We start from the raw sequence: 24620 nt of genomic DNA on the forward strand, positions 1-24620 counted from the left end.
CCTGTAGCCGCCTCCCCTCAGCAGCCAGAGGGCTAGAGGGGGAGGCGGGGTGAGGATGGCAGCGATGCCATAGGTCACCTCGGGGCGGGGGCGAGGGCGGGACGGGAGCGGGAAGGTACCCTGGTTGCCCTCCTCCTGAGCAGATGAAAGGACGGCGTTTCGAGGTGGGGCTGGGTGCAGGGGTGCAGCCGTGATTTCAGGGCATCCCCGTGCAGCCGCGGCTGTGATTTGAGAACCTCCGGCTTCTCGAGTAATTAATCTGGGAGCTGCCAATGCATAATGCCGGTGAGTGTCTGGTCTTCGGGGAAGCTTGGGCTGGGAGGATGGGGCCTGGGGTGAGCCCGAGGAGACAGCCTCTCTTCCTGTGTCCTGTGCAGGGGTAAGCCCCGCTCCAAGGCCTCGGGCTTTGGGGGGCCTGGCGGTAGCGGCTCTTCTCTCGGCCCTCTGGCTCCTGTGGCTGCTCAGATCGGCCCCTGGGGGAGCTCCGGCGCCCCAGCCCACAATCACCATCCTCATCTGGCACTGGCCCTTCGCCAGCCAGCCCCCAGAGCTGCCCAGCAATACCTGCAGCAGCTACGGTGTGGCCCACTGCCGCCTGACCACCAACCGCAGCCTGTTGGCCAGCGCCCACGCCGTGGTCTTCCACCACCGAGAGCTGCAGACCCGGCAGGCCCGCCTGCCCCTAGCCGAGCGGCCGCAAGGGCAGCCCTGGGTGTGGGCCTCCATGGAGTCGCCCAGCCACACCCGCGGCCTCGGCCGCCTCCGTGGGGTCTTCAACTGGGTGCTGAGCTACCGGCGTGACTCAGACATCTTCGTGCCCTACGGCCGCCTGGAGCCCCGTGAGGGGCCTGCGCCGCCGCTGCCGGCCAAGAGCAGGGTGGCCGCCTGGGTGGTCAGCAACTTCCAGGAGCGGCAGCGGCGCGTGCAGCTGTACCGGCAGCTGGCGCCCCACCTGCAGGTGGACGTGTTCGGCCGTGCCAGCAAGCAGCCCCTGTGCGCCGACTGCCTGCTGCCCACCGTGGCCCGGTACCTCTTCTACCTGTCCTTCGAGAACTCCCAGCACCGAGACTACATCACCGAGAAGTTCTGGCGCAATGCGCTGCTGGCTGGCACGGTGCCCGTGGTCCTGGGCCCCTCGAGGGTCACCTACGAGGCCTTCGCCCCACCTGACGCCTTTGTGCACGTGGACGACTTCGGCTCGGCCCACGAGCTGGCCGCCTTCCTCGCTGGCATGAACGAGAGCCGCTATCGGCGCTACTTCGCCTGGCGAGACCGGCTCCGAGTGCGGCTGTTCGGCGACTGGCGGGAACGCTTCTGCGCCATCTGCGCCCGCTACCCCCACCTGCCCCGTGGCCAGGCCTACCAGGACCTCGAGGGCTGGTTCCAGGCCTGAACTCTGCCGGCTGGAGGAGGCAGGGGAAGGTGGCTGGGAGCCGGAGGTGTGGGCGGAGGCCTGGGTGTTGAAATCCAACCCCCCGGCATCCGACCAACCCCCATGGGCAACCCACAGGCTGACTTGGGGTCTGGGGATGGAGGCCAGGAAGCAAGAGTAGCCTTGGCAGGCTGCCCGGAGGCGGAGGCGGGTGGGCACTGGAGCCACTATTTGGGGGCAGAGGTGTGAGCAGGGAGGGAGCAATGGGGGTGCACGTCGCTGGGGCCCATCAGAGATGAGAGGCTACGGAGGCCCTCCCTCCCCACCTTGATCATACCTTGGGCCGGTCAAGGCTGTCCTCCTGAGGTCTGTGGGGGCAAAACCTGTAGCCACGGTCCCCTCGTCCGGGACGTGCAGGCTGGAGCCCCGCGAACAGACCTGTGTGGCCCGGACCCGAGACAGCCAACCAGCTTCTTGGGCTTTTGGCAGCCTGCAGTCAGTCCCCTCGGGGGAGGGGACACCAATCAATAAAGAAACAAAGGACACGGATGGCATGGCACGCATCGAGTCTGCTTCCCGCTGCCACCCTGGCCACACAGGCCTTTGTCCTGGCTGGATCCCGCCCTCTCCATCCCAGACCTCTGTCCTCCCAGCTTGCTTCAGCCGCACTGAAAGGCACCGCAGCAGAGAGCCTTCCCTGACTCCCCAAAGGCCTGGGGGCGGAGAGCAGAGGCCAAGGACAGAAATGCGGCTGGGGCGGGGGAAGGTGCCCCATCTCGAAGGCCTTGGGATTTCATTCTCGGGCTGCAGGGTGTCCGAGGTGTGACGAGGTCTGGTTTTTGACGGGGGGTTCCCTCTGACTGGTGGCTGGCGGCAGCACGGGCATCGAGGAGGCACCAGGGTTACTGCTGCAGCCGAGGGAGCCCTCGTGGCAGGCTGTGCGGGGGGAGGGGAGGCCGATGGTGAGCCTCCGGGTGGTACCGACAGGGCCCCAGGAGCGCGTTCGCCCCGGCCCCAGGTGGGGTGGGCAGCAGGTGGAGGCAGGAAGCTGCCCGCACCCTTGGCGTGGCTTGTGGGAAAGGCCCACCGGTGACTTCCGGCCCTGCCCTAGCCCCGGTACTGGCCGAGGAGAAGGAAGTGTCCTCAGGCTGCTGGGTGGAGCGGTTGGGGATTGTGCTCTGCCCCTCTTCCCGGGACTGCTTCTCCTCGCCCGGTGAGGAAGGAGCTGGGACGGGGTGGGGAGGTGCGGCCCCCAGATCTGCCACTCAGTTTAGGATGCGTCTTCTTTGTGCAGCCCAGACGCTGGACACCACTCGGTTTGCCCGTCCCTTTCACAAGTTGGGAAACTGAGGCTGGGAGGAGCCATCAGAACCCACCGCCAGGCCTCTGTTCCCCGCAGGGGCCGGCCTGACCTCTGCTGGCCTCCCTGGGAATGGACCGCCCCACCCGGCTCAGACCCGGCCTCCGGCTGTCCCGCCGCTTGGCTCCGGCAGGCACCAAACCACCTCTGCGGAATTCACTGGACCCCAGACTCCCTGTGCAGAGGCCAGACTCACCCTCGCATATAGGGAGAAAAATGAGCCATTCACAGAGGGAGCAGCCTCAGTCTCCCCGAACTCCGGCCTACCCCGCCTGCAGGGAGCAGTTCTCTCTCTGGGTCCCTTCCCTTCCTCGCTGGGCCCAGGGAGCTGCAGCCCGGGCCGAGCCCAGCCAGGCCAGTCCTGCTACTTGGTCACCAAGCGGCTCATTCACAAGGAACGCAGGAAACTCTTACAGGGGTGGGGCAGCCCACCTGCAGCCCCTCTCACCAGCCCCACCCCCTCGTAAGGGGTACAGGTCGGGGCTGCACCCAGTGGGGCAGGAAAGCTGAGCCTTGAAGCAGGTGAGAGCAGGGCCCGCCCTGTGCACAGGTGGGATCTGCATGCAAGGCGGAGCTCCCCTCCCCAGGTGTGGGCGGCTGCCTCCCTCCAGGCCCCAAGTGCCCTGGGCACTGGGACCTGTCTCTCAGGTCCAGATGAAATTCCTGCCATCAGCCCTTCTGCGGGGAGGGCAAGGCGGAGGTGGGGACCTGGTGGGGGACGACCGCTCCCAGCATCCCCTCAGGGCGCCCTCGGCCAGGGCCAGTGACGACCTTGGGGTGCCTCTGTGGGAGGAGGGTTTCAAGGGGGTGGGGCGCTGCTCACAGGCCTGGCGCCCCTGGGAGAAGAGCGCCCTGGAAGGGAGTGAGTCGGGGGTCTTGGTTTAGATGTGGGCTCTTGGGCGCGTCACTTCAACGCCTAGCGAGGTGGGGGGCGACCAGAAAGCCATTCCTGGCGGGTCAGAGCTCCAGGAACGGCCCGGACGGGGGCGGGCGGGGGGGCCCGAGCGGCGGGCACCGGGCGGCCCCTTTAAGCGGGGGCGGCGCAGGCGGGGGGCGGGCACGAGCGGCTGTCGCCGCGGCCGCCGGGGCGGAGCCAGCGCCGAACCGGTCCGGGACGCCCGAGACGCCGCCCCGCGCGGGCGATGCCGAGCGGCGCGGCGGGCGGCGGGCGGCGGGGCGCGCAGAGGAGCGGGCCGCGGCGCGGAGGCGGCCGGAGCGCGGCCCCGCCATGGGCTTCCTGCACCAGCTGCAGCTGCTGCTCTGGAAGAACGTGACGCTGAAGCGCCGGAGCCCGGTGAGCGACCCCGCGCGCCGCGGGCCTGCGGAAGCGGGAGGCTGCGCGCACCGGGGCCAGCGGCGCGCTCCCCGCGAGCACGTGCGGCGGCCCGGCCGGGCACGCGCGGACCCCGGGCAGGCGGGGCGGAGGGCCGGAGACCACCCCCCCCCCCGCCCCTGCCCGCGCTCCGGCCTCCGGGGAGGGGGGTCGGCAGTGCCCGGCCCGCCGCCCGCGTCCGCTGACATTCGTGGTGCTCGGATGAGTCACGGAGCGGGCGTCCTCCACAACGCACTCTCCGGGGCCAGCTTCGGGGGTGGGAGGTGGCCCTGGGACCCTGGGGTCTTGAGAGGCTCTGCTTCCCGGGGCAGAGGGCTGGCTGGGTGTATGGGTCCAGCTCAGAGGCTCTGTGGTCCCTGGGCCCAGCCCCCTGGCGCCCCTGCAGGGACCCTGCCCCTCCCCTCCGTGCAGCAGCCCTCTGTCCTTGGGCAGGCACCTCTCCTCCCCCCTCCCCCGCCCACATCCACTGGCCCTTGCTCCTGCTTTCTCACCACCGGCAGTGTCCTTGCTGTGCCAGCCTCAGGCAGCCTGAGTCCCTGCATCCTTTTGTCCTTTGGGGCCATCCTCCCTGAAGCTGATCCACTCTCTGATCTCCCCCACCCAACCTCCTCTGGGGACTGGGTCGTGCTGTTTGGAGCTGTGACCACCCCTGCTCTCTGCCCTGTGCCTGAGGTTGCAGGGCACAGCAGCTGTCAGGGGCAGAAGCCCCGGTGAGGGGCGGTGCTGGGGTGGGATCATCATGGATGTCATCATGCCGACCGTCACTGCTCGGGCCCTGGGAAGGACAGGGGCATCTCCTGCTGGCCTGCCCAACCGGCAGCAGCCACACACACCAGAGAGGCCTGGGCAGCTCGGGTTCCTGACTGGGCCCTGGGGATTTTCCAGGATGGGGCCCAGAGCAGGTCAGGGTCTGGAGATGGAGCCTGAGGCGGAGGCATCCTCTTGCCCGTCTGGGGTCTGGGAGGCTCCTGTTCCCCCTGGCCCCGGGACCCCTTGGGCTGACCAGCTCCTGCCTGGGTTCCTCCTTGAGAGGGGTTTTGAAGTGCACAGTGGGAAACCCTGGCCTGCAGCTGGGCAGGGTGGCCATCGTCGCCGGGGCCTGGCAGGATTCCCCTGGGCACCTGGCCCTGGCAGGGAGCCAGGGCTGTGTACACTCCCTGCCCGGGGCGCCCGGGGCTGGCTGGCACTGGGCTCCATGATCAGGCCTGCAGCCTCGGGCAGCCTCTGGCGCACCTTCCTCCACCTCAGGTTTTGGGTCACTGGTGACAGCAGGGCAGGATCCGGGGATGAAGGGGGATTGGGACATGGGCATGCAGTAGTGTCAGCCCCAGAGTTCTTGGCAGGAGGGACCCCCAGGGGCTGGGAGCAGAGGCTCCAATGACGGCCCCAGCATCCACTGGGGACCCCGAGGCTCGGGGAAGGGAGCAGTGGCTCGTTGGGTACCTGACAAGCAGGTGGGAGGTGCCCACTGACCTACACCCAGGAGTAGCTCCCGCGTGCCAGGTTGGACCTCCCCCAGAACCTTCCTTGCCCCTGCCCCGCGGCACTCCAGGGCACGGTTAGGCATCTGGAGGTTCTCGGTCTGTGGCCACAGCAAACCAGAAATTCCTCCTCCAGGGTGGCTGAGGCCTTGCCGGGCCCACGCCATGGGCTGGGGCTGGCTAGATGTCGGGCACAGTCCCCCACTTTCCTGGGAGGGTCTTGGGCTTCACACTCGGACCCCTGGGCTCGGCTGGCAGAGGTTGTACCCTGCGTGCTGTGTGCCTCGCTGAGGGGGGCGTGTGTCCTGTGGAAAGCTTGGTCTGGGGAGTAGAAACCAAGGATCTCTGTGCCCTGCTTGCTCCCTCTTCCCAAGCTCTGTGCCTCGGTTTCTCCATCTGTCAGTGTGGCCTGTGCCCTCTTAGCTGGACCTCGTTCTACTCTGGGGCCATAGGCTACTCCTGGTGGGGGGACCAGGTCAATGTCACCAAGTCCCTGGAGTGGGGGGCAGCACCTCCATCCTCAGGCCTCACCTATTCTCCCCTTGACGCAGGAGGAGGGGGCCCGGAGTGGGACAGCATGGGGTGGCAGGCTGGTCTCCAGGAACAGGGGTTTGACCACCTTGCAGGCCGCTGGGTGGGGCGCCCAGGTGGGGCTGAACCTGTACTGCCTGCCGTAACCAGATGCCCTTCTGGCCGCCCGCCCGCCAAGCAGGCCTCCCTCCTCCCAGCAGCACGTGCGCGGCCGTTGCTATAGCAATGAGGAGGCAGCGAGGCCTGTTGCTGCAGTTACTGGTGGAGGTGCCTGGTGGCAGGGCGGGTGCGGCTGGGGCTGGCCCCGCGGCCATGACCCTGGCCTCCCGCATGCCGCTTGCACACAGCCACCCTCGCGCTGCGTGCGTGTGGCAGGCGCCTCTCAGTCCACGATGCCTCCTTGGCTGGCCCTGGGCTGGATCCTGGCTCCGGGTGGGGGTGGAGGCTGGCGCGGGCTGGCGCGGGCGTGGGGCGCAGACACACAGCGGGGTGTTCCAGACCACAGAGCTCTATTGTCAAAGCCCAGTAAACAGGGCAGCAGCTGCCCCTGCCCTGGGGCACCGGGCTCGGGCCCTGGGCCAGAGGGAGCGCCACTCACTGGGGGCTCTGAAGTCTGTTTGGGGTGGGGGGTGAGGGTGAAGCAACCCTGGTGCCTCTGGGAAGGGTTGGGGGTGGTCCCCCAAAGAGCAGCCGGCCCGAGGTCCTCCTCCCCCTTGCACTCCTCCCTGCCCGAGCCAGGAGAGGTGGAGGTAAGAATGGCAAAGTCCTTCCGTTTTCCAGGTGAGACAGAGAGAAGTCTGGGCCCCTGGGCCCCTGGTACTTCTTTGCCACTCCGAGCAGGTCCCAGCAGGGCTCACCTTGGTACCCAGCCTGGAGTGGCAGGAGCTGCCCTGGGAGCCCTGAGCTGATGCCCCAGGCAGGCAGGGCCACCGCGCCCGCCTGAGTCACCTGGGGTGACGGAGAGGGGCCGGGGCAGAAGGAGGGACCTGTGCCTCAGGGACTGGGGGCTGTCAGACCCCTGAGCAGGTCCTCTGGGAGGCTCAGGGCCCTGGGCTACAGCCAGGCCTCCCCGCCTAGGCCCTTGTGTGGGGGTGTGACGGCGCCACAGTGGCGGGAAGGAGGGCTGACCCTGGGGGAGTGTGGGAGCTGCAGGCCAGTCCAGAGACTGCCTCCGAGATCTTGCCCAGGTGCCCCTGCGGATGGGAGAGAAGATGAGCTGGGCAGACACAAGGGTCAGAGTGGACCACAAGCTGGCTGATTTGTCTCTGCTGGCCTTCAGTGTGACAAGCAGAATCTGGGCTGGGGGTGGGAGACCTGATTTGCTTGAGCCGGATGACGCTGACCCTCTCACTCTTCAAAGAGGTCCTGGAAAGAAGGGGCCGTGATCTCTGTGGCCCTGGGGGGGCCTGGCGTGACCTTCTGTGGCCCCTGGGGGAGCATGGAGGGTCCGGGCTGGGCTGGGCTGGCCCTGCGGGGAGGGTGGCGTGTGTCTGGTAGGGAGAGGAGGGTTTGGCTTTGTCCTGCCCAGCGCTGGGCAGGTGGCGTGGGGGGCCGGGCTGCCCCGCACAGTGGCTCACTCAGCCTGCCCTTCCCAGTGGGTCCTGGCCTTCGAGATTTTCATCCCTCTCGTCCTCTTCTTCATCCTGCTGGGGCTTCGGCAGAAGAAGCCGACCATCTCTGTGAAGGAAGGTGAGGGGCCTGGGGGGAGGGGAGGGGCCCGGGCACAGCCGGGTGGGCGGGGAGGGCAGGCCCTCACTGCAGCACACACGCACGTCTCGGTGCAGTCTGAGTGCCCGTCCCCCGGCGCGGGCCCTGGCCATGCCTGCTGGCCGGGCCGGAGGACGTGGCTGGCCACGCGGCTGCGAGGTGACCGAGGTGCCCGTTTCTCACTGTTCTCCTCTGTTCTGTTCTGCCCCTCCCCCGCACGGTCTCTGTCCTCCTCCCGGGCCTGCATGCAGTCTGTAAGTGCGCGGCCGCCGCCTCCTGGCTGGCCCGGGCGGCAGCCACGGGAGCCCTGCGGGGCCTCCTGGTGCGGCTTGAGCCCTCCCCCGCCCGCTCGCTTGCATTAACAGCCCCTCCTGGCCAGCTGGGTCCTGCAGGGCCCCCTGCCCGCTGTCAGGAGCGGCTGGCTCTCGGTGGGTGGGGGTGGGGGGAGGTCAAGGGTGGAGGCCCCTGGACCACAGTGGCTCCCAGGTCAAGCTCCTCGGGGTCAACCCTCTGTCTGTGGGGTTGCCTGGCCCCGCCTTGCTGGGCTGGGGTGCCTGGCCACTCTCCACTCAGACCCTTGTGGGCTCCTGCATTCACTCTGCTAACCAGCTGGCCAGAGAGGTCAGAGGTCGCTGCCCAGGAGGGGCCCCCGTGCTCCCCTGGGCCCTGTGGGCAGTGCCGCATCTGAATCCTCGGGAAAGGCGTCAGAGCATTTTGGCCTTGACTGGCCGAGGGAAGGGGGGCGCTCCGGGAGTTGTCGGGAAGGGATGGTGAGATGCCCTTTGACCTCTGACCTGCTGGGTCATTTGCACTAGAACTCTTGGTCCTCTGTTTCTTGTCTGCTGCCTGAAGCTGCTTTTCCTTCCTGACTTTCTCTAAATCTCTTTTCTCGGCCTGTCTCCCTCCCCCTTCTTGATTGTCCCTCTCTCCCCCCCGGCCCCGCCCTGGGCCCTCTCACCTGCCCGCCCCCCAGCCTTCTACACGGCAGCCCCCCTCACCTCTGCCGGCATCCTGCCCGTCATGCAGTCGCTGTGCCCGGATGGCCAGCGGGACGAGTTTGGCTTCCTTCAGTACGCCAACTCCACGTGAGTGCCCCCTCGGACCTCGGCTGCCCCCCATCCCAGGCCTAGGCGACCTGCGGATGACATCCAGTGGTGGTGGTGCAGGGTCACGCAGCTGTTGGAGCGTCTCAACCGCGTGGTGGAGGAGGGCAACCTGTTTGACCCCGCGAGGCCCAGCCTGGGCTCGGAACTCGAGGCGCTGCGCCAGCACCTGGAGGCCCTCAGATCTGGCCTGGACACCTGGGAGAGCCACCTTGACCGACCTGCAGGTGCGCCCTGGGTGGGTGGGGCAGTGCGTCTGCTGCAGGCGGCCAAGCCCCGAGCTCTAGTGTCAGCTGGGTTTGAGGCCCAGCTCATTCGCTTCCTGCCCTGGGCTTGCGTGTGCCTCGGGCCCTGCTATCTACACGCTAGCTCTGAGTTCTCAGGGTGCACGTGCTTGGGGCCTGGCGCGCCGCCCGCCACTGTGACCAAGCTGTGATGCCGGGAGCTCAGCTCTGAGGCTGTCCGGGGCACGTCGGCCCCAGGCAGGGCTGGCCTTCAGCCCCATCCTTCTACCTGTCCAGTGTCCTCCTTCTCTCTGGACTCGGCGGTCAGGGACCCACGGGAGCTCTGGCGTTTCCTGACGCAGAACCTGTCGCTGCCTGATGGCACGGCCCAGGCTCTCCTGGCCGCCCAGGTGGACCTGCCTGAGGTGAGGCGTCTGCTTCCGGGGACGCTCCCGGCCCTGGCCTCTCCGCTCTGCCCTCCCCTGGTCTCGGGTGGGAAATGCAGGGCCGCCAGCCTGCGCCCCCAGCCTGAGCCGTGACCCCCGCGCGCTCTAGGTGTATCGCCTGCTTTTTGGTTCTTCACCTGCCCTGGATGCGGGGTCAGGCATCCCCAGGGATCCGGAGCCCTGGAGCCACCAGGGCAGCAATCCCCTATTCCGAATGGAGGTGAGGGGGACTTTTAGTGGGATGGGAGACACGTTGCCTGCTTCTGGGTGGGTGTCTCTGCTTGGGTGGGTAAGATAGGGGCCCCTTAGGGGTGAGGGAGAGTCCCCAGGAGTTTGTGGTTGGCACGGGGAGGGGATGGTGATGTGTCTCCGTCCCTACCCGCCCGCCCCCCCCAACCTATTGTTGCAGAACCTGGGTGGTCTCAGACCTGGCACAGTGGGTGGGGCAGGGTCCCCATCTTGGGCCAGGCCCTTGGTTTCCTCTTGGTTGGGGCTCCTTTTCAGCTGTTCCCCCGCACCCTGCCCCAGGAGCTGTTGTTGACCCCTGCCCTCCTGGAGCAGCTCACCTGCACGCCAGGCTCCAGGGAGTTGGGCCGGATCCTCACGGTGCCCCCGGGTCAGGAGACAGCGCTGCAGGGCTACCGGGACGCCATCTGCAGGGGTCAGGCTGCAGTGCGTGCCCAGCGCTTTTCTGGGCTGGCCGCTGAGCTCCGGAACCAACTGGATGTGGCCAAGATTGCCCAGCAGGTGAGGCCCTGCCCGCCAGCTGGCCCACAGGTCTGCTGCCAGGGCTCCACGGCGTCACGGCACTCCTGGGCCTGAGGCTGTGCACGGGTGCGCCTGCGGCCCTGTAAATGCTGTGCCTTGCGCCCCCTGCCCCCCAGCCTGCTCCCCTCCTCCCACCTCGTGTCCCCGGAGGGTGTCCTCCTTAGTCTACCCTGACCTCATCATCCATCTGCAGATCAGCCCCCAGATGCTGTTCCCTTCCCTGGGCCTGTGTTTCCCCACTTGCCCCGTTTCCCCTCAGCTGGGCCTGGATGCCCCCAACGGCTCCGCCCCGCAGCCGCAGCCAGCCCCTCCCCGGCGGCTGCAGGCGCTGCTGGAAGACCTGTTGGACGCCCAAAAGGTTCTGCAGGATGTGGATGTCCTCTCGGCCCTGGCCCTGCTGCTGCCTCAGGGTGCCTGCACGGGCCGGCCTCCTGGGCCCCCAGCCAACGGCCCTGGCGGGGCGGCCAACGGCACCGGGGCTGGGGCAGGCGTGGGCTCCAACACCACGTCCGAGGAGGGTGCCCCGTCCGCTGCAGCCCCGGCCTCCTCCTCGGACGTGCTGCAGGGCCAGTGCTCAGCCTTTGTGCAGCTCTGGGCGGGCCTGCAGCCCATCCTGTGTGGCAACAACCGGTAGGTGGGTGGCAGGAGAAGGTGAGGGTAGGGGGAAGACAAGTGGGGGCGGGGCCCGACCCCAGGCCTGCTCCTGACGCCCCCTCCCTGGGCTTGGTCCACTGCCCCCACTCCACCTCCGTCAATTGACATTTGGACCTGCTCTGAAGCCCCGCCCCACGCCCCTCCCTGCCAACGCCCCGCTCCACCCTGAAGCCCCGCCCCACGCCCCTCCCTGCCAACGCCCCACTCCACCCTGAGGTCTCACCCGCCACCCGCCCCAGCACCATCGAGCCCGAGGCGCTGCGGAGGGGCAACATGAGCTCCCTGGGCTTCACGAGCAAGGAGCAGCGGAACCTGGGCCTCCTCGTGCACCTCATGACCAGCAACCCCAAGGTCCTGTACGCGCCAGCGGGCTCCGAGGCAGATCGCGTCATCCTCAAGGTGCGCGTGTCCGCCGTGTGATGCACTTGGTCTGCGTGTGTCGTCTGGAACAGGAACTGGAGGAGCTGAGCAGAGGGTTCTGCAGGCCGGGGTCCCCTGAGCAGAAGGGGGCAGGTGGTGTGGTTCGTAGAATGGGCACGGGAGGGGTGCGGCCCTGGCTCTCCAGCTCCGGCTAGGCTCTGTGGGTGAGGGGACCTGTAGGCAGGACATTTTGGAGGCTGCCTTGGGGAGGCACTGGATGGCTGGTGTGGTGCAGGGTCCTGGCCTGGCTGGACATGGTCAGGGCCGGGCAGTGCTGGTGAGGATAGAGGAGGGGCCGCTTGCAGAAACCGTCCAGAGCAGCATCCAGTGGGTGAGATTTGGGCGGGGCAGCTGGGTGGTTTGGGGCCAGCTGAGGGCACAGTGTCGGTGGCCATCCCAGGGTAGAGCTCCTGTCTGGAAAAAGTAGAAACCAGGGCTGGAAATGGCCCAGGAAAGGGAGAGGCTGTGGAGGGGGTCCCTAGGATGACCACGGGGGAGGACGAGGACCAAGTGTCAGGGCTGCCCAAGAGATGCGTGGAGCGGTCCCCCAAAGGAGCAGGGAAGGTATTTGTCGGGGGGGGGACCGGAGGCCGTGCTTCTCTGGTAGCTGGGCAGAGGGGCTTTCAGCGGAGGCGCTGAAGAGAGGCCTGGAGGGGGAGGGCTTGGAGCTTCCAGGTAGAATCTGGCCAGACCAAGATTAGTGCTTGGTGGGGACTGGCCAGTGGCTGGCCCCCAGCCATGGGGGGAGGCAAGGAGTGAGAATCCCCTTGCTGGCCGGGGTCCTTGAATGAGCCCCATGCTCTGCCCTCACCCTCTGCAGGCCAACGAGACCTTCGCCCTTGTAGGCAACGTGACTCACTACGCCCAGGTCTGGCTCAACATCTCAGCTGAGATCCGCAGCTACCTGGAGCAGGGCCGGCTGCAGCAACACCTGCGCTGGCTGCAGCAGGTGCTGGGGGTGCTGGGCTGGGGTGGGGGTGGCACGGAGCCCACTCTGTCCTCAGGCCACCCTCTGAACTGGCCTCCCTCACCCCCCAGTATGTGGCAGAGCTGCGGCTGCACCCGGAGGCACTGAGCCTGTCGCCAGAGGAGCTGCCGCCTGCCCTGCGCCAGGACAACTTCTCCCTGCCCAATGGCTCGGTCCTCCTGCAGCAGCTGGACACCATCGACAATGCGGCCTGCGGCTGGATCCAGTTCATGTCCAAGGTGGGTGGGCGAGCCCCGCGGTCTGCTGGTGCCTGGGGTCGGCTCTGAGGATGCCCCTTCCCTCCCCGCAGGTGAGTGTGGACATCTTCAAGGGTTTTCCCGACGAGGAGAGCATCGTCAACTACACCCTCAACCAGGCTTACCAGGACAACGTCACCGTGTTTGCCAGTGAGCCAGTCCCCTGGGCAGGTCCCGGCCCCTGCTTCTCTGCCTCCCCCCTCCCCTAGTCCCTCCCAGCCCCACACCCCTTGACGCCCGGTCCTCGGCCCTGCCCCTCACCCATCCCCTTCCTCGGCCCCGCCCCTCGTCCCGTCCCAGGCGTGATCTTCCAGACCCGCAAGGATGGCTCCCTGCCACCCCACGTGCACTACAAGATCCGCCAGAACTCCAGCTTCACTGAGAAAACCAACGAGATCCGCAGGGCCTACTGGCGGCCGGGGCCCAACACCGGCGGCCGCTTCTACTTCCTGTATGGCTTCGTCTGGATCCAGGGTGAGGGCCGGCCCTGGGGCCACGGGGGGCAGGGCGCGGCCTCCGCTGACCGCTGCCCCCCACCGCAGACATGATGGAGCGCGCCATCATTGACACCTTCGTGGGCCACGACGTGGTGGAGCCAGGCAACTACGTGCAGATGTTCCCCTACCCCTGCTACACACGGGACGAGTGAGTGTGGACCGAGTGCTGGGTGCCCGGGGCTGGCGTGGAGCCCCACCTTCACGCCCCTCCCCTCCCCCTCCCCAGCTTTCTGTTTGTCATCGAGCACATGATGCCGCTCTGCATGGTGATTTCCTGGGTCTACTCCGTGGCCATGACCATCCAGCACATTGTGGCAGAGAAGGAGCATCGGCTGAAGGAGGTGCGGGGTTGGAGCGGAAGAGATGAAGGAGAGGGAGAAGAGGGGAGGGATGGAGGGGGGAGATGGGGGAGGGGAGAAGAGGGGAAGATGGAGGGGGAGATGGGGGAGGGGAGAAGAGGGGAGGGATGGAGGGGGAGATGGGGGAGGGGAGAAGAGGGGAGGGATGGAGGTGGGGAATGGGGGCGATAAAGATAGAGGTTAGGGCTTCCCTGGTGGTGCAGTGGTTGAGAGTCTGCCTGCCGATGCAGGGGACACGGGTTCGTGCCCCGGTCCAGGAAGATCCCACATGCCGCGGAGCGGCTGGGCCCGTGAGCCATGGCCGCTGGGCCTGCGCGTCCGGAGCCTGTGCTCCGCAACGGGAGAGGCCACAACAGTGAGAGGCCCGCGTACCGCACAAAAAAAAAAAAAAAAAAAAAAAAGATAGAGGTTAGAGAAGGGGGAGGACTACAGGTGAGGGGGGTAGCTGTGGGCAGCCCTCCCTCCCCGGACCTGGGCTGGCAAGGCAGGGGCAGGGTGTTCCTTCCTGGTGCCCCTGTCCCAAGGTCTCATGCCTGCCCGCCTGCCCACAGGTGATGAAGACCATGGGCCTGAACAATGCCGTGCACTGGGTGGCCTGGTTCATCACGGGCTTTGTGCAGCTCTCCATCTCAGTGACGGCGCTGACCGCCATCCTCAAGTACGGCCAGGTCCTCATGCACAGCCACGTGGTCATCATCTGGCTCTTCCTGGCCGTCTACGCCGTGGCCACCATCATGTTCTGGTGAGCGCTGTGTGGCTGGCAGCGGGCTGCAGGGTGGGCGTCGAGGGTGGCTCCGCGCGTTCAGGTGTGGCTGACAGCCGTGGCCCTGCGTGCCCCCAGTTTCCTGGTGTCCGTGCTGTACTCCAAGGCCAAGCTGGCCTCGGCCTGTGGCGGCATCATCTACTTCCTGAGCTACGTGCCCTACATGTACGTGGCGATCCGCGAGGAGGTGGCCCACGACAAGATCACCGCCTTCGAGAAGTGCATCGCGGTGAGGGTCGTGGGGGTGGGCCGGGGTGGGGGTGTCCAGCCTCCTCTCCCCCACTGACACCGCCGTCTCCTCAGTCCCTGATGTCCACGACAGCCTTCGGCCTGGGCTCCAAGTACTTCGCCCTGTACGAGGTGGCGGGCGTGGGTATCCAGTGGCACACGTTCAGCCAGTCGCCCGTGGAAGGGGACGACTTCAACCTGCTCTTGGCTGTCACCATGCTGATGGCAGACGCAGTCGTCTACGGTGTGCTCACGTGGTACATCGAGGCCGTGCACCCAGGTGCCAGCCCTTGGGAGGGGTGGGGGAGGGGAGGAGGAGGCTGTCTCTAGGGGGACCCATGGCCTGGGGTTGACAGTGACCCCAGACCCTGGGTCAGCCTCCCCTCTACCCCATAGGCATGTACGGGCTGCCCCGGCCCTGGTACTTCCCACTGCAGAAGTCCTACTGGCTGGGCAGCGGGCGGACGGAAGCGTGGGAGTGGAGCTGGCCGTGGGCTCGCGCGCCGCGCCTCAGCGTCATGGAGGAGGACCAGGCCTGTGCCATGGAGAGCCGGCGCTTGGGTGAGCGGGCACCAGGGCGGGGACGGGCAGTGGCTGAGCTTCAGCGGCCGGAGGCAGCCCTGGCGCTGACCCTCGGCCCTGGTGCAGAGGAGACGCGGGGCATGGAGGAGGAGCCCACCCACCTGCCGCTGGTGGTCTGCGTGGACAAGCTCACCAAGGTCTACAAGAACGACAAGAAGCTGGCCTTGAACAGGCTGAGCCTAAACCTCTACGAGAACCAGGTGGTGTCCTTCCTGGGCCACAACGGGGCTGGCAAGACCACTACCATGTGAGTGTGTGGGGGTCGGCCCGGAGTTCCTGACGGAGCGGGCGGCAGGGAGGGCTCCCTGCAGGAGGTGGGGGCCATGACCCCACCTCCCCGCCCAGGTCTATCCTCACCGGCCTGTTCCCACCGACATCGGGTTCGGCCACCATCTACGGGCACGACATTCGCACGGAGATGGACGAGATCCGCAAGAACCTGGGCATGTGTCCCCAGCACAACGTGCTCTTCGACCGGCTCACGGTGGAGGAGCACCTCTGGTTCTACTCGAGGCTCAAGAGCATGGCCCAGGGGGAGATCCGCAAGGAGATGGACAAGTGGGTGGGGCTCGGGTGGGAGGCGAGGCTGCGGGCAGAGGCACCGGTTCCCGAGGGCTGGTCCGACCCTCCTGTCCTGCTCTCAGGATGATCGAGGACCTGGAGCTCTCCAACAAGCGGCACTCGCTGGTGCAGACGCTGTCCGGCGGCATGAAACGCAAGCTCTCCGTGGCCATCGCCTTTGTGGGCGGCTCCCGTGCCATCATCCTGGATGAGCCCACGGCCGGCGTGGACCCCTACGCACGCCGCGCCATCTGGGACCTCATCCTGAAGTACAAGCCAGGTGGGCGGGGCGCGGGGTGGGTGTGAGCAGCCCCCTGCCCAGCCCTGCCCGGCCGCCCGCCCCGACCCCAATCCTGACCTCCCGCAGGCCGCACCATCCTCCTGTCCACCCACCACATGGACGAGGCCGACCTGCTTGGGGATCGCATTGCCATCATCTCCCACGGGAAGCTCAAGTGCTGTGGCTCCCCGCTGTTTCTCAAGGGTGCTTACGGGGATGGCTACCGCCTCACGCTGGTCAAGCGGCCTGCCGAGCCCGGGGACCCCCAAGGTCTGTGCTGAGGCTGCCTACCCCGGACCCCTTCCCAAGACCAGTGAGGTGGAGGGGCTGGGCCCTCACCATTGCCCCAGTGGGCCCAGGGTGCTGGTTGGGCCTGGCTCACACTCTCCGCCAGCCCCTGAGTGAAGCCTTCCCTACCCTCGCAGAGCCAGGGCTGACAGCCAGCCCCCCAGGTCGGGCCCAGCTGAGCAGCTGCTCCGAGCCCCAGGTTTCCCAGTTCATCCGCAAACATGTGGCCTCCTGCCTGCTGGTCTCGGACACCAGCACCGAGCTCTCTTACATCCTGCCCAGCGAGGCCGCCAAGAAGGGAGCCTTTGAGCGCCTCTTTCAGGTGTGGGGGTGGGGCTGGGCTGGTGGAGGGGTTGGGGCTCAGGGGAGAGGTCAGTGTAGGAGGTGGAGCTGCCCAGGAGGTGTGTTCAGCAGAGGAGGTGGGGCTGGTAGAGGAGGTGGAGCTGGGGTAGGGCTCGGGGGCAAGGCCAGCAGAGGTGGGGCTGCAGGGTGAGGTGGGACTGCTGGAGGAGGTGGGGCTGGGATCAGGGGTGGGGCCAGTGGAGGAGGCGGGGCTGAAGGGGAGGTGGGACTGTTGGAGGAGGCGGGGCTGGGATCAGGGGCGTGGCCAGTGGAGGAGGCGGGGCTGAAGGGGAGGTGGGACTGTTGGAGGAGGCGGGGCTGGGCTCCGGGTCGGGGCCAGTGGAGGAGGCGGGGCTGGAGGGGAGGTGGGCCCAACCCTCCCTGTGCGGTCCCCCCTCCCACCCTGAGGTGGGCCTCACCTAGCTCTTTCACAGCACCTGGAGCGCAGTCTGGATGCCCTGCACCTGAGCAGCTTTGGGCTGATGGACACGACACTGGAGGAGGTGTTCCTTAAGGTATCGGAGGAGGACCAGTCGCTGGAGAACAGCGAGGCAGGTGAGAGGCTCCAGAGCGGCTGACCAGCTCTGCCCCTGCCCCCACCAGCCTACTCCACCAGGTCCGGACTTGGGCCTCACTCTTCCTCTGTCTGTGGGGGCCAAGGGTCTTAGGTGGGAATAAGGATCCAGATCTCCCCAGGGTCAGACTGGGTCTGGGCCCCTCCGTGGGTAGGTGAGTGTGGAGGCTGGGGTCCTGGACGGGCCTGCAGGTGGCAGGCAGCCTTGAGCCCCATATCCCCTTCCGTGGCTTCTCTGCCGCTGCAGACGTGAAAGAGTCCAGGAAAGACGTGCTGCCTGGGGCCGTGGACTCATTGTCGAGGGAGGGTCACGCTGGCAACCTGGCCCGGTGCGCAGAGCTGGCACAGTCACAGGTGTCGCTGCAGTCTGCGTCCTCGGTGGGCTCTGCCCGTGGTGACGAGGGGGCCGGCTACACCGATGTCTGTGGCGACTACCGCCCCCTCTGTGACAACTTGCAGGACCCCGACAACGTCAGCTTGCAAGGTGGGCGGCGTCTGGGTGGGGCCGCAGGGTCCCTGGAGGGTGGTTAGGGCCCCCTGCTCAGCAGCCCCTCCCGTGCAGAGGCCGAGGCGGAGACCCTCTTGCGGGTCGGCCAGGGCAGCCGCAAGCTGGAGGGCTGGTGGCTGAAGGTGCGCCAGTTCCACGGGCTCCTGGTGAAGCGCTTCCACTGTGCTCGACGCAACTCCAAGGCGCTGTCCTCTCAGATCCTGCTACCTGCCTTCTTTGTCTGCGTGGCTATGACGGTGGCACTCTCCGTCCCAGAGATCGGTATGGCTGCCCGGCCAGGCATCAGGACGTCTGCCCTGCTCGGGAGCCATGTGGGGAACCCGCACTTGCTCTGGGCCTGGGCGCTGCGCCTGAGGCTGGTGGGCATGCTCCTAGGCTCATCTGGGATTCCTGCCTCCTTGGGGTCCAGACCCCAAGCTTGGGCCCTGTGGGTATTGGGAAGAGGGGACCTGGGCCTAGGGGATGCTGGCAGGCCATAGAAACCTGCTCAGGCTTCCCCATGCACCCCACCAGGCGACCTGCCCCCGCTGGTCCTGTCTCCCTCCCAGTACCACAACTACACCCAGCCCCGCGGCAACTTCATCCCCTATGCCAACGAGGAGCGCCGGGAGTACCGGTGAGGCCGTGGGACAGGCTGCCCTGCGGGGTGGGGGCCGGTGCGAGAGCTGGGAGGGGGGGTCCTGTCCCCGAACCCAGACTGGCTCTGTGCTCTCTCAGATTGCGGCTGTCCCCCGACGCCGGACCCCAGCAGCTGGTGAGCACCTTCCGGCTGCCGTCAGGCGTGGGCGCCACGTGTGTGCTCAAGTCTCCGGCTAACGGCTCGCTGGGGCCCACGCTGAACCTGAGCAGTGGTGAGTCGCGCCTGCTGGCCACGCGGTTCTTCGACAGCATGTGCCTCGAGTCCTTCACGCAGGGGCTGCCGCTGTCCAACTTTGTGCCGCCCCCACCCTCGCCTGCCCCGTCTGACTCCCCCGTGTCCCTGGATGAGGACCCGCCGCAGGCCTGGAACACCTCCCTGCTGCCCACCTCCTCGCCAGGTACCGGCTGGTGGGGATGCCTGGGGCTCGGGGCAGCACGGGCTGGGCTGACTCTGCCCGCTGTGCCCACAGAGAACTGGACGTCGGCACCCTCCCTGCCACGCCTGGTGCGGGAGCCCGTCCGCTGCACCTGCTCTGGGCAGGGCACCGGCTTCTCCTGTCCCGGCAGTGTGGGCGGGCACCCGCCCCAGATGCGGGTGGTCACGGGTGACATCCTGACCGACATCACCGGCCACAATGTCTCTGAGTACCTGCTCTTTACCTCCGACCGCTTCCGGCTGCACCGGTGAGCCAGGCGGGAGGGGCGCGCTGGCCGTGGGCGAGGAGCGGACACCCATCTCCCGCCTGGCTCACCGGTCCTCGGCTTGCTGCCCAGGTACGGGGCCATCACCTTCGGCAACGTCCAGAAGTCCATCCCAGCCTCGTTTGGCGCCCGGGCCCCGGCCATGGTGCGGAGGATCGCGGTGCGGCGGGCAGCCCAGGTGAGCGCCGCTTGGCCCCGGGCCCCGGCCCTTCTGGCCCTCGCCCGAGGTCTGCAGGGACCGACGTGGCTCTCGGGGTCTCTGTGTACTCCCCGCAGGTTTTCTACAACAACAAGGGCTACCACAGCATGCCCACCTACCTCAACAGCCTCAACAATGCCATCCTGCGTGCCAACTTGCCCAAGAGCAAGGGCAGCCCTGCGGCCTATGGTGGGTGAGCTGGGGCGGGGGGTGGGCCAGGCCGGGCGCAGAGCAGGCCCCTGAGGCTGCCCTCCCTGTGCCGCAGGCATCACCGTCACCAACCACCCCATGAACAAGACGAGCGCTAGCCTCTCCCTGGACTACCTGTAGGTGCGGGGGCGGGCGGGGTGGGGGGCGCCGCTGTGGGACTGCGTGCCGCGCAGGGCTGAGGGCCGCCTCGCCCCCAGGCTGCAGGGCACGGATGTGGTCATCGCCATCTTCATCATCGTGGCCATGTCCTTCGTGCCGGCCAGCTTCGTGGTCTTCCTGGTGGCTGAGAAGGCCACCAAGGCCAAGCACCTGCAGTTTGTCAGCGGCTGTAACCCTGTCATCTACTGGCTGGCTAACTACGTGTGGGACATGGTGTGCCCCCAGACCCCTGGCTGTCCCGTCCCCCCCGTCCCCTGCTGGGCCCCCGGTTCTGCCCCCGGGCCCCCCACCCCCGCCCCCGGGCCTCACCCCCTCCCTGGCCCCTCACCTGCCACCCCTGCTCTGGCAGCTCAACTACCTGGTCCCGGCCACCTGCTGTGTCATCATCCTATTTGTGTTTGACTTGCCGGCCTACACGTCACCCACCAACTTCCCCGCCGTGCTCTCCCTCTTCCTGCTCTACGGGTAAGGGGGAGTGGGCAGGCGGGGGGAGTGGGCGCAGGGCAGGCTCGGGCCGCCCAGTGACCTCCGCCCGCCTGCCACCCGCAGGTGGTCCATCACCCCCATCATGTACCCGGCCTCCTTCTGGTTCGAGGTCCCCAGCTCGGCCTATGTGTTTCTTATCGTCATCAACCTTTTCATCGGCATCACGGCCACCGTGGCCACCTTCCTACTGCAGCTCTTTGAGCATGACAAGGTGGGGCGGGGCGGCGGGGTGATGGGATGGAGGGGCGCTGGGGTGATGGGATGGCGGTGCGACGGGGCTGAGACTGTGCCCTGACCCCCGTGACCCTCCAGGACCTGAAGGTTGTCAACAGTTACCTGAAAAGCTGCTTCCTCATCTTCCCCAACTACAACCTGGGCCACGGACTCATGGAGATGGCCTACAACGAGTACATCAACGAGTACTACGCCAAGATCGGTGAGGCCGGCAGGGGGCGACAGCGTGCGCCCCTGGGCGGGGAGGCTGAGGGGCTTCCGGGCCTGGGGGCGAATGGGGGCTCCTGAGGCCCCAGGCCCAGCCCTGAACCAGCTGCCCCACAGGCCAGTTTGACAAGATGAAGTCCCCGTTCGAGTGGGACATTGTCACCAGGGGCCTGGTGGCCATGGCGGTCGAGGGCTTCGTGGGCTTCCTCCTCACCATCATGTGCCAGTTTAACTTCCTGCGGCAGCCGCAGTGAGTGGGGGCGCGCCGGGCGACTCGCGGGGCGGAGGGGTGGGGCCAGGCTGGGCGCCGCCCTCCTTCCCGCCGTGGCCGCGGTGGGGCAAGCGCTGGGCGATGGCGGGGGTCCCGGCCATGCCCTCGTGTCCTCCCAGGCGCATGCCCGTGTCGACAAAGCCCGTGGAGGACGACGTGGACGTGGCCAGCGAGCGGCAGCGAGTGCTGCGGGGCGACGCTGACAACGACATGGTCAAAATCGAGAACCTGACCAAGGTGGGCCCTGGGCGGGTGGGGGCGGGGCTCGGGGTAGGGTGGGGCCCAGGTGGAGTCCGGCCGGGCGGCGGCCCGCCTGCCCCGCTGAGTGGGCCGCCCACTCACCTCTGACAGGTGTACAAGTCGCGGAAGCTCGGGCGCATCCTGGCTGTGGACCGCCTGTGCCTGGGCGTGCGTCCTGGCGAGTGCTTTGGCCTTCTGGGCGTCAACGGCGCGGGCAAGACCAGCACCTTCAAGATGCTGACGGGCGACGAGAGCACGACGGGGGGCGAGGCCTTTGTCAACGGGCACAGGTGCGGGGCACGGGTGTGGGCGGGCGGGTGTCTGGGTGGGCGGGGCGACGGCAGTGACCCGTGCTGACGGCGCTGTGTCCTCAGCGTGCTCAAGGAGCTGCTCCAGGTGCAGCAGAGCCTGGGCTACTGCCCACAGTTCGACGCCCTGTTCGATGAGCTCACGGCCCGGGAGCACCTGCAGCTGTACACGCGGCTCCGCGGCATCCCCTGGAAGGATGAGGCCCGGGTGAGGGTCGCCCGGCGGGGGAGGGGGCTGGTGTGTAGCGAGGGCCCCTGACGTCGTTCTCCCTCCCAGGTGGTGAAGTGGGCCCTGGAGAAGCTGGAGCTGACCAAGTACGCGGACAAGCCTGCCGGTACCTACAGCGGAGGCAACAAGCGGAAGCTGTCGACAGCCATTGCCCTCATCGGGTACCCTGCATTCATCTTCCTGGTGAGCCCGGGGTGGGATGGGGGTCCAGTGCCCCGGCTTTGTCTTTGTGGGGGGCCCGGGGGTGGGATGGGGGTCAAGCGCCCCGCCTTTGTCTTCCTGGGGGGCCGGGCAGGAAGCAGCTGGTGGGGCTAGCTGGGGTGAACGGGTCCAGCAGCTGAGCCTGGCACCACCCCCAGGACGAGCCCACCACAGGCATGGACCCTAAGGCTCGGCGCTTCCTCTGGAACCTCATTTTGGACCTCATCAAGACAGGGCGCTCGGTGGTGCTCACTTCGCACAGGTCCGCTCGCCCCCGCCCCCCCCCCGCCCCCACACATCGGGCCCTCCCCACCTCCCGTGCCAGCCTGTGCGTCTCGCCCTCAGCATGGAGGAGTGCGAGGCGCTGTGCACGCGGCTGGCCATCATGGTGAACGGGCGCCTGCGCTGTCTGGGCAGCATCCAGCATCTGAAGAACCGGTGAGCAGCGGGGGCGGCAGGGACGGTGGGCTGTGGGCCGCGGCAGGCGGAGGCTGGGCTCCCCTGGCGGCCGGGCTGGGGCCAAGGGCCTGTCCCGCAGGTTCGGGGACGGCTACATGATCACAGTGAGGACCAAGGGCAGCCAGAACGTGAAGGACGTGGTGCGGTTCTTCAGCAGGAACTTCCCGGAGGCCGTGCTCAAGGTGGGCGGGGCCCCGGGGCGAGGGGCGGGGCCCCGGGGCGAGGGGCGGGGCGGGGCGGCACTGCCCGAGCGGCCTCTGACCACTGTGCCCCGCCAGGAGCGGCACCACACAAAGGTGCAGTACCAGCTCAAGTCGGAGCACATCTCGCTGGCGCAGGTGTTCAGCAAGATGGAGCAGGTGGTGGGCGTGCTGGGCCTCGAGGACTACTCAGTCAGCCAGACCACCCTGGACAACGTGAGTGCCCTGGGCCGGGGCCGCCGGGCCCCCCTGGGCGGGCCCCCACCCACCCCCTTGTCCCTGCCCACCAGGTGTTCGTGAACTTCGCCAAGAAGCAGAGCGACAACCTGGAGCCGCAGGAGGCAGAGCCCCCCTCGGCGCTGCAGTCCCCGCTGGGCCGCCTACTCAGCCTTTTCCGGCCTCGGCCCCCCACCACTGAGCTGCGGGCGCTCGTGGCCGACGAGCCCGAGGACCTGGACACGGAGGACGAGGGCCTCATCAGCTTCGAGGAGGAGAGGGTGAGCAGGGTCCTAGAGTCAGGGCAGCCAAGCTGGCCAGAGAGCCCAGGCTCGGGGTGGGGGTGGGGCTGGGGGGTGGCCCCGGGGCCCCTGCTGTCCTGAGCTCACGGGAACAGAGGGACCCGCCTGGTGCTCAGGACTGTAGTGGACACAGGAGGCCTGGGCACAGGCAGAGAAGACAGACCCACACAGATCCCAGCACAGCTTGGAAACGGAGGGCATTTCAGAGACAGAGCGGAGGTGGGGGGAGCAGAGCCTGGGGACAGCGGCCACCGGCCTGGCAGAGGCAGGCCACGTGGGGAGCTGACCACTGAGAGGAAGCTCAGGGCGGACAGAGGTGGCAGAGCCTGCGTGCGGGCCAGCCTGGGGCAGGCGTGGGGCCAGACGCCCGACCAGGCCTGTCCCTGTCCCCCAGGCCCAGCTCTCCTTCAACACGGACACGCTCTGCTGACCGCCGGAGCTGGGTCAAGGTCACGCTGTGGGAACGGAAGTCGGGCGGTGGCTGAGGTCCCACCCTGTGCCCCCAGTGCCCGCCCGCCAAGGCCCTGGAGTGGGAGGTCCAGGACCAAGGGCTTCAGGCCCCTCCAGCCCCGCCCTCCTCGGCCATCGCGCCGCCCTCCCCTCATTGTGCCAAAGGCTGGCCCGGCCCCGGGCTGCGCACACCCTCACCCTGCTCTGCCTTAAAGCCTTGGGGTCTGGCCAGCCCCTCGCCCCTGCCCAGCTCTGCCTACCACCCCCAGGGCCACGGGGTGACCCGGGCTGCCAGGCACCGCCCGACTTCTCCTGGCGACCCCTGCCCTCCTGAACGGGCGGTTCTCTTACACCCAGTTTGGATGGTGGCTGCTGCCAGCCTGGGACTGGGGGGCGGGGCTAGGTCCCACCCAAGGCGCCTGTTCATTCTGCTTCGGGACGAGCCTCGTCACCCTGGTTTCCCACAGGGAGCCGTTGTCGTGGGCCGGGGAGGGGGCCGCCACGGGGCAGTGGGCCGGGTAGCAGAAATGGGGAAGCTGGCCCCACCGGCCCGGTGAGGGGCCGGACCCCCTCCCCACCCCCTCCAGCTGCCATTGCTCTCCCACCCAGCTTGGCCCCCTGCCCGCCCACCCGGGAGCCAGACCCGTACGGAGTGCACAGATGTTTGTTTTAAATAAATAAACAGAAAAGTTCACGCCAGCTTGCGTGTGTAGGGTGGGGTGTGGGGTGAAGGTGGGCGCACTGGATGCCAAGGTACAGCCCCTGCCCCGTAGGCCAGGCTCAGGGTGGGGGAGGGTGACTGGGTCAGCCTGGAGGAGGGGTGGGCTCCTCCCCCTGCAGGCCGGGGCTCAGGAGAGAAGAGTTTCCAGCACAGGGATGAGGTTGAGGACAGCAGCCCTGGGACCTCGGGCCAGGCCGAGCCTGCCCCGCAGGGACTGTGAAAGGAGGAGGGCGGGCAGCCCCCGAGGGCCCTCGGGGGGCTGCTCTGTGCATGTGGCAGGGACGGCGGGGAGGGTTGCTTAGGGACAGTGCAAGTGGCTGGGGTAGGTTGTGGTCTGGTTAATGTTGGTGACCACAGGTTTGTTCTCACTTCTTTAAAAACTTCGAAACATGGTAGAAATTTCATACAATGCAAGTGGATAGAAAACACAAATGGAATGTCTGTGTTTGTGCTCGTCAGAGGTCAGCCTGCAGGATACACACAAGCATAGGCTCCGAGTGACATACACTAGTGGGTGGTTTTTCAGTTTGCTGGGTTTCTCTCTCCCACTTGGCCTGGTTTGCTAGGGCTGCCATAACGAAG

The 24620-nt window shown here is 67.5% G+C and overlaps 2 protein-coding genes across 3 annotated transcripts; both read left to right on the forward strand.

Moving 5' to 3' along the window:
* The first annotated feature begins 158 nt into the window (after window positions 1–158).
* Window positions 159–1913, forward strand: FUT7 (fucosyltransferase 7). Its single transcript, XM_060013237.1, has 2 exons — window positions 159–285; window positions 378–1913. The coding sequence occupies exons 1-2, from the start codon at window positions 273–275 to the stop codon at window positions 1391–1393; spliced, it is 1029 nt and encodes a 342-aa protein (XP_059869220.1). The 5' UTR covers window positions 159–272; the 3' UTR covers window positions 1394–1913.
* Window positions 1914–3880: 1967 nt separating this feature from the next.
* ABCA2 (ATP binding cassette subfamily A member 2) lies at window positions 3881–24011 on the forward strand. Of its 2 annotated transcripts, XM_060013731.1 has the most exons (48): window positions 3881–4026; window positions 7673–7766; window positions 8758–8869; window positions 8951–9114; window positions 9409–9536; window positions 9667–9777; window positions 10086–10304; window positions 10585–10955; window positions 11219–11378; window positions 12220–12348; window positions 12438–12605; window positions 12677–12773; window positions 12924–13097; window positions 13166–13268; window positions 13347–13461; window positions 14031–14221; window positions 14321–14471; window positions 14546–14750; window positions 14867–15031; window positions 15119–15299; window positions 15398–15610; window positions 15697–15893; window positions 15981–16163; window positions 16319–16503; window positions 16958–17078; window positions 17345–17581; window positions 17660–17866; window positions 18119–18221; window positions 18323–18642; window positions 18715–18928; window positions 19019–19124; window positions 19223–19334; window positions 19411–19471; window positions 19553–19727; window positions 19864–19979; window positions 20064–20211; window positions 20313–20436; window positions 20559–20691; window positions 20832–20949; window positions 21064–21242; window positions 21327–21468; window positions 21538–21672; window positions 21849–21952; window positions 22036–22128; window positions 22229–22331; window positions 22428–22565; window positions 22640–22846; window positions 23262–24011. In XM_060013731.1, exons 1-48 carry the CDS (start codon window positions 3961–3963, stop codon window positions 23295–23297), a joined length of 7314 nt encoding a protein of 2437 aa, XP_059869714.1. In that variant the 5' UTR covers window positions 3881–3960; the 3' UTR covers window positions 23298–24011. The 2 variants fall into 2 exon arrangements, with proteins under 2 accessions (XP_059869714.1, XP_059869715.1); XM_060013732.1 differs by lacking the exon at window positions 19411–19471 and having other exon boundaries at window positions 19223–19338.
* The last annotated feature ends 609 nt before the right edge of the window (window positions 24012–24620 follow it).

The sequence above is a fragment of the Delphinus delphis genome, chromosome 6, assembly GCF_949987515.2.
Source record: "Delphinus delphis chromosome 6, mDelDel1.2, whole genome shotgun sequence".
Lineage (NCBI taxonomy): Eukaryota > Metazoa > Chordata > Mammalia > Artiodactyla > Delphinidae > Delphinus > Delphinus delphis.

What these genes read in the sequence shown, in the direction of transcription:
- ABCA2 (XM_060013731.1), top strand. Translation starts at nt 3,961, where the DNA reads ATGGGCTTCCTGCACCAGCTGCAGCTGCTGCTCTGGAAGAACGTGACG. An exon ending in GACCATCTCTGTGAAGGAAG is followed by an intron (nt 7,767 to 8,757) that starts GTGAGGGGCCTG and finishes CCCGCCCCCCAG; the next exon opens with CCTTCTACACGGCAGCCCCC. An exon ending in CCCTGCTACACACGGGACGA is followed by an intron (nt 13,269 to 13,346) that starts GTGAGTGTGGAC and finishes CCCCCTCCCCAG; the next exon opens with CTTTCTGTTTGTCATCGAGC.